This window comes from Contarinia nasturtii, unplaced genomic scaffold, assembly GCF_009176525.2.
Source record: "Contarinia nasturtii isolate CC-2019 unplaced genomic scaffold, AAFC_CNas_1.1 Cnas_scaffold_414, whole genome shotgun sequence".
NCBI lineage: Eukaryota > Metazoa > Arthropoda > Insecta > Diptera > Cecidomyiidae > Contarinia > Contarinia nasturtii.
In genome coordinates this window covers 1,427,404-1,448,914 of record NW_022197768.1, presented here as the reverse complement: position 1 = coordinate 1,448,914, position 21,511 = coordinate 1,427,404, and the positions used below count along the sequence as shown (strand labels likewise).

Here is a 21,511-nt window from a genome sequence, read left to right as displayed (position 1 = left end):
TAACCGGGTGTGGAAAAATATTTTTATGGATCGCTTATAAAAAACAATTTCCAACTTCTTCATGGACATTGGAATTGATTGTTATATTGTTTTGGTATGATTAATACGTTGTGTGTTGGGGCAATCAACATTTTTGGCATTATAAAATGTTGAACAAAATCATATTTTTATGAATACAAGTTTGCTCATTAAAAACATTTTTTATAATGTGAATTATTAACTTACCCATAGATTGCATCTTTATCACGTTTATCAGCTATTGTGCCACCCATTGGATTTGCAACTGGTGACACATGACTAGGCGTACCACCGTGTCCAGTGTGATATCCGTGCATTCCAACCGATGCGGCTGATGCATGGCTCATATGAGGTGAGTGGTGTGATGGTAATCCTTGTAGAGCTGGTGGCCTATGGCCAGCGTGTGGGTCATACATTGCTGCTGCTGCTGCTCCTGAATTCATGTAGCCGTGCAGGCCATCATCATACTGCAATTAAACAATTAAACGAAACAGAAAAAAAAAACACAAAATTAATCATTGTTAATCATTATCGTGATTATATAATCGTTTGTGCATTCTTCAAAGCACTTGTCGATATTTGCAAGTGTAATTCAGTTTCGATTAGGATGGCAAAAAGAAGCGAATACAACACAAAAATAACACAACAACAAATAAGTGCTCATCGAACATTTTAAAGAAGAAAAAAAAGAGAAAAAAACGTTATACAAACACACCAATGAAATCAATTATGCATTCGCACAATTATATCGGTGTGTAGTAGCTGCCAGAGAGACACTCATGTTTCAAAATCTAATTAAGTCGTAAGCGCAATGAATTGTGGCGATAATCTCAAGTGGAATGCAAGTTTGCCCATTGAGGAATATATATTCCACTTCCATTTATTATTACTTTTAAAATGCGATACGTTACTTTATGACGGTCGATCCGGTGATGTTTGCTCGTGCATGTGCAAGTGCGTTTGGAAAAAGAAGAAAAATTACAAAAAAAAAACATGCCGAGTTGTATGCGAAAGCATGCACTTCAATACCACTCAGATTGTCCGCAGACGATGAAAATTGTTTGAAGAAAACAAAAACACAGAGCGAGAAGTAGTAATGCAAAATGTCGGTGAATTCATTCTTTTTATTTTCCACGAGTCTTCAAGTGACTTTTAAAGCGTGAACACAAAAGAAAGCCACTCTCTGAAATTTTTGAATGCGCACGAGAACCTAATCCGTATTAAAGCGTTTATTAATGTATACGCATATTCAATAGTAAACTGTTTCAAATTAAAAAAAAAACTAGAAGATATCCAGCGGACTCTTTGGCCATATCTATTTACCATGCCAGAATGTGTTCATTGTGCACTGTATTATAAATAAATTAGCAATTGTAATTTTATTTTCCGCTTAATCTACAAAGTTCTCCTACTTCATGCAGAGTTGGAGATAGACAGAGAGAGATAGAGAGAGAATGAAAATGAAATATCCCAATTTGAAGAATGCACACAGTATGCAGAGAACAATATAAAGCCATCAATGTGGATACCAACAAAGATACCCATCCGTCCCAAAAAAAAATATTGATGTTATCTACATGAACATACTAAATGTATTAATTCATTTTTTTTTCCTGTGTCCATTTACCAACTTCCATCAACTAAATAATCCATCATCTGTGTTGATTTTCGGAATTCCTTCATTTGATTCGTTTCATTGTTAGTTCTCTTTTGAAAATAGTTTATGCCAAAAATTCAACGAGCGTTAAGATCTCAGTGTGATCGTTGATCAATGTGACGGTTAAAACATGAGCAAATCACAAAAATTTCAGAAGAACCATTAACATTTATTAATTTGCACACGGTTTATTCGCTGTTGAATGACATAATAAACGACCAATTTTATATGGAAAGCGATCGTTTGCATGGAATGAATGTTGTGCGATTTTGGTGTGATGTTAAATGAAATTATTTAAAAAAATGTAAATTCTTTGCACAATAGATTTCATATTCGTTTTTTTCTTCTTCTTCTTTGTTGTTATTGCTGGTCGACTGGAAATTCAAAGCACATCTTCTTTTTGTCATTTCATTTTTTTTCTCCCATTGTTGAAGCGGATGAAAGATGAGCGAATTTTTAACTCTCAAAATTTAACCGTGGGTGATTTCCTGTTTCAGTTACAAATAGAATTTCAAGATAATTCCCATTTGATCACCATCTTTCGTTTCGTGTTTTTTCCCACTTTTTTTTGCATAGAGAAACAGAAAGTTCAAAAGAATGCAAGAAATGAAATAAAGCAGAAAAAAGCGGAATTGTTACAATGAAGGAAAAAAAAACAATTAAAAGGTTTTGCGTTAATGGTTCGTTGACGAAGATCATGAAAAACTCGATTTCGATTTATTGGCGTAGAAAATACATGAGCAAATAAAAATACAAATGAACTAATAATAATCAACGAAAAAAAATGGTTAAGGAAAAAAACTTGGGCATTCAACTAGCAAACACGATATAAAACCGTGCCACAATAATTCAATAGCGAAAACAATTCAATTAGCCATTTTTTCGCTCATTCTTTCTTTGCCCGAACGTTGCATGTGCCATGATATCACTGTTATGTCGATTACAATTTATGGTAAAAGAAAACCCGTATGTTCCTGAATATGTATAACCGTATGTGTGTGTGTGTGTTTGTGTGGCTAGTAAATGAGTTCAATGGAAAGGGTTTCTATTTGCACGTATAAATGCCATTTATATGGATCAATTCCAATGCCATTGGCATATTCCCGTGACCAGTATTTCTTTTCACAAAATTTGGCTTTGTTAATAATAATAATAATCGAACACGCATGTGTATTTGATGTGCCTTCAACTGTGGTACGCACAAAAGAGAAAGAGAGAACATTTATAAAATATACCGATGGAAGACACAAAATTGTGCATGCCCAAACAACCGCTCCTAAAATGTTGAAGGAGTCAGTTCAATGGTTTTCATTTTTCATGCGATATATTTTGTTCTTTGAATCGAACGGATATAAGTAATTAGAAAGTGTGTTTGTTAAACGACATTGCCAATATGATGAAGTAAAATGTGTACGGTGTTGTTAGATGTTTCTCCACTGCAAATTATTAATTGAATCATGCATTTACATTTTTGTTTGCGCAACACTGCCACAATACTGTTGGCCAATTTTGACAATTTACTCTTTTCGATGCGTGTGTTCGTTTGCATTCGACATTTTCGACCAATGAATGATATACAGAACATCATATGCATATATATATGTAGTTATTTTCTCTTTTTTCATGTAATTTTAAGAATTTTCGTGGAATAGAATTCATTTTGCGCATGTCATGTCTTGTTTCAATGGATCATCATCGAAACGGGGGGTAAAGAAGAAAATAAATGTATGGCCAGTCTCGAATGTGCATAAATATTGCATTTTCATACAAAAACCAATTGTTTATCTATTGTTTCACAAAACTATCTGATTGTTTACATAATTGCAGTCGGTATTTGTGTAATTTGTTTCGATTGCATTTGTTTTTGCAGCCGAATTAAATTATGGGGATTTAAATAATCATTCAAAGAAAGTATTCCCACCATTTTATAGTTTTCGGCTATGTTGATTGCTTGAAGTAAAGTATGGAATTTGATGAAAGCCATGAAAACAGATTGCCTATACTTAGCCACTTTTTCATCCTCATTCATTTATCTAACTGAACATCGGGCAAGAGAGAGGTAGAGCGAGATAGAGATGGCGAGAGAAAGGCCAGATATATCGGCCTGTGGTAGCAGCAAGCAAAAGAAGTGTGTTCAGTGAACAAAGTGCCTATACGATTTCATACATCTGTGAGATTGCGTGTATCGGCCGTCTCGCCGGTAAATGTTTGTAAATAAGACACAATTATTTTCTACTTCTGCCGTTATGGCAGCTCATTTGGCTCGCATAGCCATTACCATTTATTCTCATTGCATCGAAGTTCGAACTGCAATGCAATGTGCGCAAATGTTTATGCATCGAAGACTGCAAAGGTGCGGTATTTCGTTTGGTTTTTTGTTGTTGGTTTTGCTTTTGTTTCATTTTTAGTTTTTAAGTGAAAGATGAAAAATAATAATTATGTGTCGATGGCATCTTGCAATTGAAAACCCACAACGAACATATGCGGTTGACACAAACCACGCCGCACCGGATTGCGAAATACTCCAAAATAAATTCAAAAGAAATTGATGATCACAAAAATGTTGTGTGTTGTTGCGAAATTTGATCGATAAAAATGTTTAGTGGTCTAATTTTGAGCATCACGTCATAATTTAGTGTCCGATATTTCAAGCCGATGATTACATTTCATGCTTTCATGACACGTGATATTATAGAGTTGTTCGTTCAAAATTTTAAGTACAAAATTCTGTATATAATGCTCACATACACATGTTTCCATTGGATAGCGAATTGAATCTTAAATGCTTCGAAACACACACTTCGGAATTTTATCTTGCTCCTTGCATTTTATAGACAGACAACTGAAAGCGATGAGGAACCTGATGAGCATAAGCTCCGGAATCAGGACCATCAAACTTATATTTTCAGACGGATGAATTATTCGCAATTCATATAGATTTTGTCGTATATCGAATGATTCAAAACACTAAAAAATAAACACGGACAGAAAACAGAAGATGGAAAGCGATATTTGTGTATCAGTTCGTGTCATTTGATGGCCAAATGGAAACAATAAGAATTTAAAGTAAAATGTTGTGCTCAGCAAACGATCATTTTTACATTTTTTTTTTCTCTTTTTCATTTTATTGTATCACATTTTTCGTATGTTATGCCTTCGTTCACAAAATGAAAAAAAAAAAGAAGAGAAAATGATAATATCAATTTCGTAAATAAAATACGAAACCATGTTTTTCTTTGGCAAGCGTAGTTCTTTTAGTTTCAAATCTCTTGAATTCAGGATTTTGTTGATTTTTTTTTGTCAGTTTTGACCATTTTTTTGGCGGGTTAGCGTTGGCTTTTATGCACATGTGTGCCCATTTTTATCATTCATTCTCATTTCTTATGTGCGAGCGTATATATATATGTCGTTTGTTCATTTTCAATATCCCGTAAGTCAAAGAGATACTGAATATTTTTTCGGCATCATCCGAATTTAAGAAATTCAAAGACAAAAAAAATAACAAAGATTAAAGGAAAAAAACTACACTATAGTATTGCTCACCGTCGCACCCAAACATATACATACACAATCGAATTTAAGCACCGACTGTGCCGAACATTTGTTCTAAAATACTTTTATTTTTAACTAATTTTTTTTCGGTTACTTTTGTCGAAAAGATAAATTCAATCTAGATGGGAACGGGATTAACAATAACAAGACGACGACGATGAAGCTACAACTTTGACTCAGAGGATTTCAAAGGCAAAGCATGAAAAAAAGTAACATACACATAAACATATGAAACACAGCGAACGATGTTAAAATGAGCACAACAAAAACGAAGAAAAAAAAAAGTCTGAGAAATCAGAAACTAATAACGTAAGTCCGAATGGTCGGGATGTTGGTGTGTGTATTCGTATTAGTATGAGACTGGCTGAATCAAAGTCAAAAACATAAAACAGAAACGACACAGGTCATTTCGTATCAAGTGCAGGTTATTTTCAACATTTTTCTGTCAATATGTGCTGCATACGTGTCTCCGCTATATAACATATATATATAAACTGTCTTTTGAAATCCGTTCAGCCTGTTGTCTTTTCGTCAACAACAAAGAATTTGTGTCTCTTTCACGATTTTTCGCCTTTTTCCCGATTATTTGAAGTGAGTAAATGCGCGCGCGTTCTTTCATATTTTCTTACGCCTTTGATTGTAGTTGTTGTTTTTTTTTTTGCTCATTTCAATTTGCGAACGCGGCCACTTCAACGTCCGTTTCGTTCGTGTTTCCCAATGGTCCAACGGTGATAATTAGTTTAACACAAAGCTCAACGATTGAAAATGCCACATATTAAAAATGCGAGAGACTTTCCGAAACAATGCATTGAGGACAAAGCAAAACAATTGATGGTTGATATGAGAGCAAATACCCGATCGAATTGAAACGTAATCAATTCATGCTGCCTTTAGCCTTTTCCTGCTCAACGCTTTCAACAGGGCATAGACATCAGACGCATACATTTTTGTACGTTTAGCATGTTGATGGCATGGTGCAATCTCCACACTCTTCCAATGAAAACCACTGATGATCAAATTGAAGTCACAGAATTGCACAACAAAAAACAGATATACACACACTCAACAGTCAAAGGAGAAAAAAAATAATAATACAAGATCTCTGTGCTAATTCATCAAAATGCAACTGATTCCCGAGATCTTTTTTTCTCTCTCTACGTTTGCTTTTGTCATTCCCAATTTGTTTCTACTCAAGCAGCTACAGTCATTTAATACGTTTCAGCGAGCATTTGTTACTTTGCAAACCACATTCGTGATTCGCTCAATAAACCATCAATGCGAATAATGCCCATAAATGTGTGAATGTTTTCCGTCGATGACTTTTATTTTTTTAAGCACACAGACACACAGAGAGACACACACGCTCACACATAGCACATTCAATAGTATCTGGATTCAAATAGAAAACAACAGAAACAATAAAAATTAATTGTTCAACTGAATCTTTATTATTATTCATTTCACCTCGATACAATACAGAATATATATATATTTTGTTGAAGCGCTGAATCAAAACGCATTCCATTTTGGCAAAAAGAGAATTTCACAAAAAAAAAAAAAAGACAACAGCAACAACAATAACCAGATAAATTGATAAAACTGAAATGCTACAGCTCGAATTAAAATCGATTCGGTCAGAATCAATAAAATAGATTCGCATTCAAATTATTTATGCATATTAAACGTAATTTCATGTTCCAAATGCGCAGAATTGCATATGGAGTATAAATCTCTGTAAACGGTGAACAGTGAGGGAAGGGAAGATATGTGTGTGTGTGCAGTGCATTGTCTGCAATCACAAATTCAGAATGTGATCATTTTGATATGTTTTATTTATTAGCTCAATGATTTCATGTTGCATGTGGATTATAAATATCGAGTCAGATATAAAATTTGTAAATTCAGTTTTTATTCAATTTGAACAAATGTCGCGTTTTAAAAGCACATTTTGAAGAAAATGTCATACACAAGGAGAAAATAAATGCCATTTTTGAATTTATAAGTTATAATATCTACTTTCGTAATTTGATCTTTGGATAGATGCTTCTGTTTTCTCCACAATAGAACAATCCGTAGAATCATGGCCGGATCGATTAACCGATGGCAAAATAATTTTTCAAATCAACATTTTTTTGTTAATATTATTAGTGCATCCGTCTAGCTTCATCCCATGGTTTGGCTTATTTAATACAATATTACTTTGTACCAAGGTTTGTGATATATAATTCGCTTCTATCTGTCACTGAAGGAATAAAGTGTGAAACTTTGTAAAATTTGAATTAAAAACCAAATACACATTCAATAAATGACATTTCGAGTAACACCTCGTTTTTACGTTTGTTTTCTCGTACTCGTCTCGTGAATGTGCATTATTTTTATGTAAATAAAAGATATAGCATTAATAATTGGTAATAAAAAAAGAACACGACATTACAAGAACAAACAAACCAAATCTAAATGACAGTAAATGCAAAGAAAACAACACACATACACACACACATACACAACGACAAACAGAACAGAATAGAGATAGAGAGAGAGAGATCGAAGCGAAAAAAAAAAGATGTTTGAATATAGCTCCCATTCGCACGTCCACATTCAATAGTTAATTTAACAGCATTAAAATGCTGATTTGTCTGTGCTTTTCTTTTCTGAAATGGAACGCAATCAGTGAAAAAAGTCAACTGATTGAAATCAAATCGAATTGAAGCACACAAAACACAAACAGCGCACGATCTTACTTAGTATTGCATTCTGGGCAATCACTTTTCGAAAACTGTGGCGTGAGATTCAAGTAAATCTGCAATATTTTTCGATCATCGTTTGCAAATGTGAATGCAATTTATGCATATTACTTACATTCATAACACCGAGATATCGATATCGATATCGATGCAGAAAAATTCAACATACACACATTACATATTTTTGTCACGATTTTTCGTTTCTTGTTCTGTGTTTTGTGTGCTTCTTTTTTTCTTCTCTTTTATATTAATTTATTTTCTTGTATGTTGTTGTTGTTATTGTTCAAGCTCATTGCTTTTTCTCTTCTTTCATAGGCATGCACACACCAATATCCACACTTTAAATCGGCAGAAAAAAAAGAGATATATTTTTTTTTTTGCTAACCGAGCCCGCAGACCAAAGGAGCGAGCGAGAGGAATCGGCAAATATATTGAAATTGACATGGAAAACAAAACAAGGTACGCGTTCAATACAAACGCAAATACATTGAAATGGTGCTACGAAGACCTTGAATAAATTTAGTTGGCAATTTTTACGATGCATATTAAAATTGATACACGAAATTATTTATTACATAACAACACACTCAATTCATTTGAATACAATTTTCCAATTTGGTTTATTTATTTACATGATGTGTGTATGCTATTCTTTTTTTCACTTCGTTTTCTTTGCATTGGACGCATTGGTTTCCTGCAAGCATTTTTTTTTTGTTGTTGTTGTTGTCATTTTCATTCTCCAATGGAGTTGTGTGTAATTTGAGATTCTATTTGACTGTTTTCATCAAGCCACTTGCAGACCAGGAAAGGGGAAATTATATGATTTGAAAGTTCAATCAAGATTGTTTTGCAGAATTTACAAGAAGCATCAAATTCGACCGTTTTATGGCGAATTGATTTAGAGGTTGTGTTCACGTGATTCTTCTAGACTGCTACAGCTCAATGTCTATCAGATATGATGAACGCATGGCAATAATATGATGGTGCTGTTGTATTGTGATGACACTGGTGCGTATGCACATTGGATGACGCTTTTTTTTATGCCTATGTGAAGTAAATGTGCCGAAAAAATTGAACGCGCTTGTTTTCAGACTGTCAAAAAAAGACAATCAATCAACTTCAGTTCGTTTGATTCTGAAATTGTGTATATTCTTCTCTATTTTTTTCCATCATTGATTGTCTGTTTCGCTTGAAAAAATTAAGAGTGAGCCAAAATTTGATTGTATTTCGATTGTTTGATCGTGCTGTTCTTTTTTATTTACTTCACACATCGAAGTTTCTTTCTCGGAATATTTTGTACAATAATGTATGTATACTCTCTCTCTACGAAGCGATTTGTCACAGTTATAACCATTTAATCGATGATGCATTACGAATGGTGTCCCGAACCAAAAAAAAAAGCAATGAAGAAAGGCTTTATGAGGTGTGAGACTGAAATCAAAATCAGCAAACTGCCCAGCAGCAAGTTGAATGGAAAAAAATGGAGATAAAAGTTTTGAGCTGTTTTTGGTTGTGGCAGATATTATTTGTATGAATCGTATCGCTCAAGTGTTGGCCAGTTGGTATTTTTCGTTTTACCACTATCCACCATTTTGTTTCGTTCACCACCAGTCTTTCGGTTTTTGTTGAATCTAGAACATTTACAATATTGAACCGACCATATAAATAAATAAATGTATGGGATATTTCATTTTTAGAATCGAATATTGGCCATGTTTGGCAAATCGATACATTGAATCATTTTTTTTTATGTAATGTATGCTGCGATGTTTAGTATATAAATTCACACATATGAATCCAAATAGCGAATTAGTTTGGTGTGGTTCAGGCCGTTGAATGCTCGTTTATGTGGATGTATGTGTTTGTGCATTCATTGCCTTGCGTTCGTTGCATTAGACGCGGCACGAAAGCGTTTAATGAAAATGTTTAATACTATCCATGGTATGTCTGAATGAATGTAGCCTGTGGGCTTTTGTCACAAGTAAAAATGTGCGCATAAAAACTGAAACACGCATGTGAATGAATGGAGAGAAAAAAAAACACACACACACACGGGGCATAAAAATGAGCAAGCGAAAGCAAAGAGTTTTTGGGTGCTACAGCCCATCAAAGCCGTATTTGCATATAAAATCGTCGAAATTTTTTTACCAAAAAATTGCTGTTATTCTCGCATGATGTTGCATTTGAACACGCTGTAAACGTAACGTAAATATTTTAAAACCAGTAAATAAAAGCAAACGACAGGCCATGGTGATGGTGTGTACAGTGTTCAGCTGTTTGTTATTTATTGTATTGTTTTATGTTGCTGGGGAATTTATATGGTTCGCTTATATTCTCAAATGTGCTTGTGTTCCACCGTACGAAAACTGACTGCGTGTATATTATTGCAACATTTTAATAAATGTACATACAAACACCCCGCGTTCGATACGGATAATGTTGACAGTGTACTCCAAACTATTTCATGCATTTAGATTTTAGTTTTCCTTGTGTGCTTGTGTGCGCCCATATTTCTTTTAATATCGTTTAAATTTTTTTTATTGTTGTTCTGTTCGTCAATTCTGCGCCATTCTCTTTCAAACACTCATCGCAATTGTTGTGACTGTCGTCAAACTATCAATGAAATTCGACATTCAAAAATGTTGTTACGTCTCCGTTATTTGTATCGATAAACAAATTTTCGCTAGATATGCTCGTTTTAAACTGAATTTCCTCTCTCGTTATATATATTTTATCCCCATTCGGTTTTGTAAGTTGTGCGCCACTCCTGTCGATTTTCATCGCAAAACTCAAGTGCCCGAATAGAATTGGCAGCGCATTATATGAAAATCGCGCAATTTGATGCATCCGGTCGTATATTTTGAAAACGAAATTATTGCTTCTGCTTGAAAGAATATTTTCCGGCATTTTCGCATTCAAATTGTCTATAATCGCTCGTTGTATCAAATTCAAAAAAAAAAAAAAAATAGATATACATATTTCGGCATATTGCGAACCGGAGTAACCTGAATGCAATATGACTGTGAATGTGAAACAGCATTTCGACAGCCATTTCGTCTATCAACAATAACTATATTAGCAACAATCAAATAAAAATCATTTAACTGCCATATTTCCAATGAAATCTCTCTATCCATCTCGAGTTGGCGCAAAAATTTCAGCACTTAGCTGTTGCATTGTATGATTCTTTTTTTTCTTCTTCTTTCGTTCTTCCGTTCAATGGTGGCATTGTCGAATTGATTCGGCTGAATGGCGGAAGAACCATCTATGTCGAAACGTCACACAATGTTTGGCGAACAAGCAAATCACAGAAATTTCAAGAACTTGTTTGGTACCGATCACAAACAGAGTACTTAAGAGTGTGTTTTTTTTTTGCCTCAATCTCTCCCTTGCTTCGATATTACAATGTCTATTAATATCAACCAAAGAGGATTTTATAGGCTCTTTCCTTTTCTTTTCAATTATATATATATATGTTTTTTTTTTTTTGACATCACTACTATTATTATCGTTACTACTATTTTGATTTTATGTTATTTCGCATTTGAACCGCATGGATGGGCCATTTTGTGAACGCAGTGCTTGTGAATAAAAGAAAACATTTAAGAAAAGTGATAAAAAAACTCACGAATTTATGGCAAAATGGTAGAGATACAATCACAAATGAATTGAGCATTTTTGTTGTGTATGATCGGGAGCAAAACAGATAAAAAAAATTGAACAACGAATCAAAAAAACTAGAAGTCGCATTTCGGATTTCGTCGAAAAGAGTTTTTTTTTTCTCCTTCATATGTCTTTTCTTCATTATGAACTTGTGTCGATTTGATTTACATTTCTACATTTTAAAAATGTGAATGTTCGACTATGACATTTCGACGAGTTTTATTCTCGATCTTTTCTTTTTATTCGTTTTGCGCGCTTAATTCCAAAAATAACAGATGCATTTCAACAAAACAACAAATTCAAAATTCATTCACTGTTAGGATGAAGGTAACCATTTTAAGTGCTTGATTTTTTAATGATTTTTTTTTTCTCTGTTCATCAAAATATTCAAATCTCCACGCCAAATTGGACTGTCATCGAAAACTGAATCGAGATTAAGAGGATTGAATAGCTATAGCACACGCAAACACACACACACACACACACAATCACTCACAAAACACGATTTATAAATTCTTCGGAATCGAAGTTTTGGACAATAACTTTTTTTTCTACATATGTCTCAGACAGATTTGCGTTATTGTTTTGCATTGCCAAGGTTTTCTTTGGGTTGGTTTTTTCGCTGAAACACATTTAGTGATCGTTATGTTTATCCGAATCTTCGGGTTAAATGCTCAAAATGTTTAAACATCAGAATGCCAAGTCACTGCGAAATGAAGAAGAGAACAACAACCACAAAAAAAATATATTGTAAAGGCATAGGACGACACACTTCCAGCAAAACAATAGTATTTTGATATTGCTGTGCGCTCTTTCTCTCTATTTCTGTTTCTCATCCTTGAATGATATTTTCATGAGTGTACAAACGGAGTTTCGGCAGAAATGAGGAAAAAAAAACAACAACAAAATATAAGTATGGAAATGAAATGTTCATTTTACTTTTTTGATTCTACTTTTTCTTCTTTGTTCGTGCACAAGTATTTGAAAAAAATAGCAGAAAATGGTAGACAAAAAAAAACAAAGCCCGGTGTTGAAAAAGCAATCTTTTGTTCTGGGATTTTTGAGGGAAAAATGGTATTTATAATAAATTTATAAATTAAATTAACGTTTTTGATGTCTTTGAGTGATTTTATTCTCTCTACGTCGTACGAATAAATGAATATAATCACATTTCCAGGTCTGCATATTGAATATTGAAAGAAAAAAAAATCGTCGTCTTTCTTTACAACTTTCTTTACAACTATCAATCTGAATCAGAGCAAATAATACAAATATTATTTACAAAAAAAAAAAAACGAATAATATTTTTAAAAATAAAAAAAACATATTTGGCTTTTTTGCAAAACGTATATCTAGTGTTCTTCTTTTATTGAATCACTCAGTCACGTTGTTGCCGCTGTCAACACGTTTGATTGCAGTGTATGCCGACGGTAAGCTGTGCACGATGGCCCAATGCATAATAACTCATCTTACACGTTGTTCATTTTTTTATTATTCAATTTTCATTTTATCACAATACAAAGATTTAATAAAATATATATAACTCATATAATTAAAAGAAAGAGTGTTTTTACACTAAAAACAACTATAAAATTTAGTGTTGAATCTAAAATAAAAGAGCATTTAAAACCAAACCGAATCGAACTCGGTACAACGAATATTCACTTTGAGTTTGCTTGCAGCAAATCAACAGTGTTGTTGACACATCTAATTAGGCATAATCAACAGCCCAGCAAAAGTTTGAAACGAAAAATAAAGAAAAAAAAACGCGCGCGCACACACTCAATGAAGAAAGATGAAAAGCTTAGATTTTTCATTTGGCACTCGAATGCGCGTGTGGTTTTTCAATGGATGTGATCTACGAGTCGGCGAATTGGCTGACTATGGCTGTCGCTTCATATAACTTTTATTTGTGTTGGGATCTACACACAATTTTATTTCACGAACAACGAATTTTATTTGTTTGTTGAAGTTCAACTGCATGACTTTATAATAGCAAACATATACAGCGCACACTCTATGTGTCTTTCGAAACAATGCATGTTTTGTTAACACTCTGATTTTAGATAGCAATCAAATCAAATTCATATGCACAATAAATGAATAGCACTGAGAACGATCACAATTGATGCAAGCGCGCGAGCAAATGAGCTTGGCTCTCTTTTTTCTCTTGCTCTCTATTTGCCCTTTTTGTTTATACTAATGAGGACAAAACTTGATCAAAATTAGTGAAATTAACAATTGAGTTAGGTGTAATGTTTTAGTGTTTTCATTGTCGTTGCTTTTGCCATTGTTTCTAATTCATCTATACATTTCGAAAATTTTCGAAAGGTGCAAATTGTTATGAATGAAATCGAATGAAATCGCAAGGTGACTATTTGTCGGATTTTGTAAAATCACCTCAAAATATTTAAAACAGGTTGGATTAACCATTTCATTGATGTTATTTTTAAATTTATGATGCCATCATAAGTTATTGTCATTTGAAACAATAATGTCTAAAACTGAAAGCTTGTGCATGTGATCACATTAGAATGAATAAATATCAAAATCCCTTCAATTGCTGTACATTGACTGTGCGACAAGGGAAAAAGAGTGTACGAAATTATTTTCAAAAAAATATTTGCGTCATTTGTCCCAAGCGCGCAAAATATCGATCAAAATAGTTTGTAGTTTCATGTTTAAATGGAATGCCAAATAAATTAAAAATGGCCAAGCTTAATTAAAATATTGAGTCGTTTCAATCAACGCTATTTAGGTACACATTAAATCCATTTGATGCCATTTTTCATTTTATCTATGCATTACCGGAATAATTATCGGATTATCATTTTCAACATCGATTGAGAAGTACAAAACATTGTGTTGAAGACTACTTCCGCAAAAATTACTAGTTTCAAAATGAATATCTTTCTTTCAATCATTTTTTTTTTTTTTGATTTCCAGGCAAAATGCGATCCCGGCTGGCTGTTTCGCAGGTTGCCGAAATTCAAAACAAACATTTCGAATTATTTGGCATAGCAAATGAAATTGACACGTAAATTTAAAATTGCAATGGATTATCGGCATAAGCGCACAATAGAAATTTGAATGTAAGTTGCAATTTTATTTTGCCCTCATTTGGTTGATTTTGACATAAATCGAGCACAATAAAGCCGCACACGCATACACACAGAGAGAGAGAGACAAATATTTCATTCAGATTGTGGACGTGGAGTCGGCACCACAGCAATAATAATCACATTTAATTTTCGTTGGAACCAATCGTCGTAGCAGTAACAATTATGATTGTTATTAGTTTTGTATGCTTTCGACGGTTTTGTTAGTGAATGCTAAATTCTGAATAGGTGTCGGGAAGCGCGTCAATAATGTGACAAACGTTTGTTTGCCTGACATGTACCATGTGTGAGTGTTCAATGTAAGTGTAGTTGTGTATGTTCTCTATGACTGGCATAATTTTTGACAATGATTATTTTATGCCGTTGTACGAGCACCGTATTTGTTTATTTGTTTTGGAAGTATGCAAACGGAATAGCCAAAAATTGGACCGAAAGTGTTCACAATGTGAAAAAGAGCGAGCATGATAAAAATGCTTCCACATTATCCACGGTACAAAATGTGTTAATGTGTGGATTTTTCGTTCTGCGGTCCGGCCATTATGATTGTTTATATCGTATGAACCGATATAAATGATGTTAGAGCGACAGAGATATTGAGAAATTATGATGATGACAATAATTACGGATGTATGGTGCTAATGGTCATTGCCATACTGAAATGAAATGTTGAACGGATACAAAGCAATTTTTTTGTTGTTGTTTTAGTTATGGATGCTAGTAATAGTAGTTGCCGTCGCCGTCATCGTCATCATCATCGTTTTCGATTCAATTCAGTTTTTTTTTTGTTTTTGCTCTACATACCCACTGAAAACAATGCCGCTAAAAAAATTGTCATTACTGATGCTTCAAACATTTATGGTTCCAAATTTTTGACAAACAATTCGTCAATTTCCTCATTTCATATTCCATTTAAATCCATTGCATTGCCCCCATAATTGCCCATCACAGCTCTCTAAAACATTTGATGTCAAACAATTTCGGCTCACAGCATTCTTCACTAGATTAACCGTGTGGCTTCAATCTTCTTTCATTAGCAGTAAATGAACGAAAGGAATGCGTATGTGTGGGGATTTTAGCAATCAAGACTGACTAATGTCAAATGGGAACAAAGCATAGACACAAAGAATTTTCGGTTTGGCTAAGTATTTTTGAATTAATGACAACTCTCTTTTGTTCTTTTAAGGCTTTGTTATTTGTGCTGTCAACGCATGACTTTTTTTTATTTTATCTCTTAATTTTTTTTAAATCGATTACATTCTTTCAATTAATCCAAGCCGAATGTGAAATCGAATCATTTGCGCTCAAATGAAAAAAAAAAATTGTTGAAATAACTCCATGTCATCAAATGACACATCAAATGCAATTCTTTATCTCATTGTATCAAATCGCCATAAACCGATACGAAATTATTTTAATTATTTGAACTATCTGAATTATTGAAAAATTGCCGTCTCGAACATGACACCGAACCTTGAATCGACTTAAAGACTCGATTTCTTATCTAAAAAGAATTTTAATCGATTTTCGAATGCCGCATAAAAATTACAATTACATTCATCGAAATTGAAAAGAAAATTATTGAAATCAAAAATGGCTCTGATTAATTCAGTTGTTTCGTTAAATTATGTCTTGAAATAGATTAAAATTATCTGCGAATTTTTGGTAAACTTGAATTGCCGTCGAAAAGTGCACACACAATTTAAGTCGAATTAGTTTCGCACATTTTTTTTCCCAACATTTTTAGTGATTTTTTTTTTTGCGATACAGTTAATCTCGCAATGTTGAACGATAAAACCAAACCCATTCAATAATATTCAAGCTTTGGCATGCATCATTCGATTTGTTAGCAAATGTATCAATTAAATTAATGATATTCAAATTGATCGGTTGAGTGAAAAATGCAAGGAAAAAAAATACAGTCGCCAATTCTTTTGCCATGAATTTTCCATTTGTTCTTTTCCTTTTTTTTTACTTTCATCGAATTGATTAGCGATGAATTCATTTAAATTTATTAATGAGATTACAGTCAATATTACTTTTCTACACCGTTCGGTTATACTCTGGAGACAGATTATGGCACCGGTCGGTTGATTAGTGTACGCCAGCAAACGAATATATTTTTGATTGGTTTGCGTTTGATTTGCCGTAAGCAATAATAACATTTAAATCTTGAAAATCGGCGCGACTTTTATCATTTTGTTGAGATAATCATAGAAACATCAAAACAGCATCCCAAAAAAAATATCACCAATAATTAATATTTTCATTAAAAAATCGACACAAAAAAATGCTATCACAAGAATAAATGAGCCTACTGTGACCAACTATAATTGCCGGCGATTTTTCGGTGAAATAACAATCGATTTGAATCATTGAATCCAACATTTATGTAGACAATAAACTTAGCATCGGAATTGAAAATTTATGTATAAATGTTTTTTTTGTTGTTGTTGTCTATTTTTCTACTTCGAAGACATAATGTGGCTTCATTCCATGTGTCTTTTTTGATTAGTGTTTATATCTATTGGTTTTACCGATTTTATGATCGATTCCGGATGATCGCATCGTGTTATTAGAAAATTTGCATTTGAAATTATCATTTGCTGTTAATCAAACACTTCAAAGAGTTGCCATAAACACGGACACATTTCGTATATTTTCTATATGCTTCAATTTCATCGTAATGCCACTCCTTTCGGCTGCAGCTGTTAATGTTACATTCTACGAAATCAATAGCTGGCGCAACCAAACCATGAATAACAAAAACTAGAAAAAGCAAAACAATGATAATATGTTTGATACGAATGGAATTGTGTGCGATGCCAACCTCGCCTATGACAGGTTTCGGGTTAAGCATATTCACACATATACTGTTTTTTCTTCAGTTTACTTCGTTCTGTTTTTTTTTTTCGTCAAATATATTGAAGTAATGAAAAATGAAATAAACAAGAAAATCGGCATAACCATAGAAAATATCCTCGACATGAGTTGATTTTTTCTCTCTCTGTAGAATGGATTCGCGATCAAATACCAACCAGGACACAGGTACATGCGAGAAAAACAAATGACGAAGAAATATTGAGTAATGACCATATTCATTTGAATAGCATATTTTAATTATGATTAATTACATAAAGCGAAAATGAATTAATATGTTTATGGCAAATAAAATGAAGGAAAAATGATGCACATGAACTAAAGACATCAACATTTTTTTTGATCTACCAAAAAAGTATTATTGTGGCACGATGCAAATATCACTCTTTATCGCGCTCATTGTTTTGTTGGTTTATATTTTCTTTTTGCACAGACACACGCACAATCACGCACAAACACAATTTAACACTTGAAATTTATTACAAAAATGATATTCAACGCATTCACAAGCACAATATATATATATAGATTTAAATGGACAGGAACAGGAACCAAAAATTGCAAAACATAACGAAAGGAAAACAAAATAACAGAACTTTTCAAATCTAAGAGCATGACAACAATATTTCCATTTGTTCACTGTATGCGATTGCAAATCGATGGCGATTTTGAAAAACGAAACAAAGCCAAACAAATAATTTAATAAGAAATGGAACCTACCCTAGGCTGAGCCATCAATGCTCTGGGAGCGGCTTCAAACTCAATTTGTGCCACTTTCTAGTTTGTGATTACTCACACAACAACTAAATGTTTTTTTTTTTTTGTATTTTATTTGAGTGCTTCAAATGTCCAAAACTTTATTCGTATTATTTCGTATAACTTGAAGGATTTTCAATATAATTTGACGATTATTCAAGAACTTTGTCTACTTTGCACTCGAACGACAAACTTAAACATATAAACTATTTCGATGATCTCTCTTCGTTGCGACAAAATTAACAGAATTAATTTGATGATTTTCCGAAAGTCCACGCGCGCGAAATTCTGTCGTCAATCGTTTATGTTTATATATATATATATTTGTATGTATGTCTGTATGTTCAACGATGTCTTGAGACCAATAACACAAATTCACAATAAAAACGTTCCGTGTATTCACTGTTCAAATCTTAAACTGTGTTGTTTATTGATTTGTTTAAAACTTTATATGTTTATGTAATAATTTCTTTATTTTTATAGCTGCTTTTATTCTGTCCCCCCAAAAAAGAGTGTCTAGCTGCAGTGTTAAATTGTATACGTTTTTTGTTTTGTGTTCTTTGTATAAATAATTAGAATTTTCTGCTAAAATATCTTACTTAATCGTAATCAAAATGTTTGGAATTTTCTTTTTATAAATTATTGAGCAAATCGTATAATTTTGTTTTCGGCTATCAAAGATTGATTCGTATACATTGGATTTCAATCGATTCGGTTTGAATTTGAAAAAAAAAAGTGTTCACATTGGTTTCGAATTTATTTGTCAACCGTGTTTGTTTTGTTTGTTTGTTTGTTTCGTTTTCTTTTTGGTATACAGTATTGATAAGTACGGGGTTAAGTTATCAGTTCATTTGGCTTATTTTGGACCGCGATTCGCGACAAAACTGCACTTTAACAATTAAACCAAATGTGCAAATTATGTAAAATGTAAACGACATTACGATATTAGATCAATTTGGGTGTCTGAGTTTCTTGTTCGGCGATACCGGAATGCTGGTGCACATAACTTTAGAACAAATTCTTAATGCATAGCAACTCAGTCAACACAAAATATTGACGAAGTATCGAGTCTATTATAGATGTCTTTCTGTAACTAACACTTTGCACAAAATTCACTTTTGTTGATTTGTGGTCGTCGATTTTTATTTATTTATTTATTTTTCTTTCTCGTTCACTTGTTTCACCCAGAACTAAATATCGGCATGTATAAAAAAATTAATCAAAAAACTAGCGCCACAATGACGGCGTTCGTCCATCGAATGTAATGCTGTGATGTATCCAAAAACAAAACAAAAACAAAAAAATGCAGCTTTTCGGATCTTTCTAAATAATTGTTGTTGTTTATATGTTGCTGTTGCTGTTGTTGTTTTGAATGTTGCAACTCTCGTCGATGGGTTTTTTTCTCTTTCGCTAATGCCTCAATCGTTCACGTTTATTCTCGTATACAATGATAATAGAGCAGCAAAAACCGGAGTGTTATATCGAATTTGAAAACTTCAGATAATTTGGTTGATATAGTAGGAAAAATTGTATATATGAGTTTTGAAAAACGGAGCGACGTCGCATACACGTCGTACGCGTTTCGAAGGCAAATACACACTGACTTGTCAATCATAAACGAGCTAGTAACAACTGGCGGGGGCAAGATTCTGATGACTGATGGAATTGCACACGCCTTTTAGGCCGTTCCCATAAGCTCTTCATCATCATTGTGATCATTGTTGCGCGCTTACGCTTCTATACGTTCGTTGCTCCGTTCGAGTCTCGTTTGAGTGTGTAGATAAATCGACAACAGCAACAGCAGCAACAACAACAATGACGACGGCACACGGAGTTGTACGATAGTACGATTGTATATACGTTTGTGTGTGTGTGTGAAAGAGAATGAGTGTGTCGCATGTATTGTTGCCATACACGGTCACACACACACAGATGCACAGAGATACACGCACATTCATTTGCACAAACAGAGACTGACTGCTCTGACATAATGGTTACCGCCCTTTGGTAAACAGTCTTGAGTGGAAAACGCGCTTGCAAAGCAAGCACAAAATGTTTCGGCTAAGGAGCGGAATCGAACATCGCATCCGATATAGCGCACATGTGTTAAAACGAAACGGACAACATTTATCATGTATAAGGGCAGTTACGCGGCGTCAAGCCAAAAAAATTGAAAAGATATATCAATCATTCTCTCTGGTCGTCTTTCTCTTTCACATTATGTTCTTGATTCGGTTCGTTCGGTAAAAGAACTTGGAATAAAATACGCTTCGATATGATGTATGTGCGACTGTGTTGGTATTGACACATTGGCAATGGCACACGTCGGTGGCCAGAGCGAGACGGCTGAACAAGAAATGCGCAATGCAAAAACTACAAAATACAACTGAACAGGAAAAAAAAGCACAGAGAAAAACTGAACCAAACCAAAACTGAAGCGTGGTATCGTGTTGTAAGCGCGAGATATGAGACCCGAACAATGAAACCGAATAAAAGAATGAAAAAGGAACAAAAACACAAACACATCAGTGATGTTTCTACTTGCTTAAGTTGTCGCTGGTGTGATGCCGTTGCATTTTTCGTCGTTTCAGTTTTGTGTTGTTTCGTTCGTGAAAATTGTGGTGTGATGTGAACTGAATTGCAAGAGATGGCCTCTATGTGCGAGCGAGACACAAAGCCAAACAAGTAATAAAAACGACAGACGGACACCGTATGAAAAATGTTAATCGAATGGCATGCCAGCTAGAATGAGACGGAACGAGAACGCTGAACGCTGAATTTCAGTTGGATCCGAGTATACGGTTGACGGGAGCATGTGTACACATGAATCAATGTGCTCGCGCACATTCGACAAAGACGGTCGATCAATGCGATTGTCATTGGGCGGAAAGCGATAGACGAAGATAGATTTTTATGAGTGTGTGAAAAATGTCTGAAGCGACAAAAATCCGCCATTAAATGCATTAAAAAGAGATAGAGACGATTTTAATGTGCTAATACATCAATATATAGGTAGGTATGAATATAGATTCGAGCTTGCTATTCTGTGTTTGTGTCGTAGCGCTGCTATTCTATTCATCTATGTTGATTCCTATGGATTTAATATTTCTTCTGCTCTTTCTATT

The 21,511-nt window shown here is 33.8% G+C and overlaps 1 protein-coding gene across 3 annotated transcripts in view; it reads right to left on the bottom strand.

Moving 5' to 3' along the window:
- The window catches only part of LOC116338789 (homeobox protein homothorax), a 309,164-nt gene extending 289,190 nt beyond the window's left edge, over positions 1 to 19,974 (bottom strand). For all 3 annotated transcript variants that reach the window (XM_031764266.1, XM_031764268.1, XM_031764267.1), the window contains exons 1-2: positions 18,351 to 19,974; positions 226 to 485 (exon numbers count right to left, since the gene is read on the bottom strand). In XM_031764266.1, coding sequence (XP_031620126.1) covers positions 226 to 485; positions 18,351 to 18,365 — 275 coding nt within the window. In that variant the 5' untranslated portion in view covers positions 18,366 to 19,974. The remainder of the gene's footprint in view (positions 1 to 225; positions 486 to 18,350) is intronic.
- Positions 19,975 to 21,511: the final 1,537 nt, after the last annotated feature.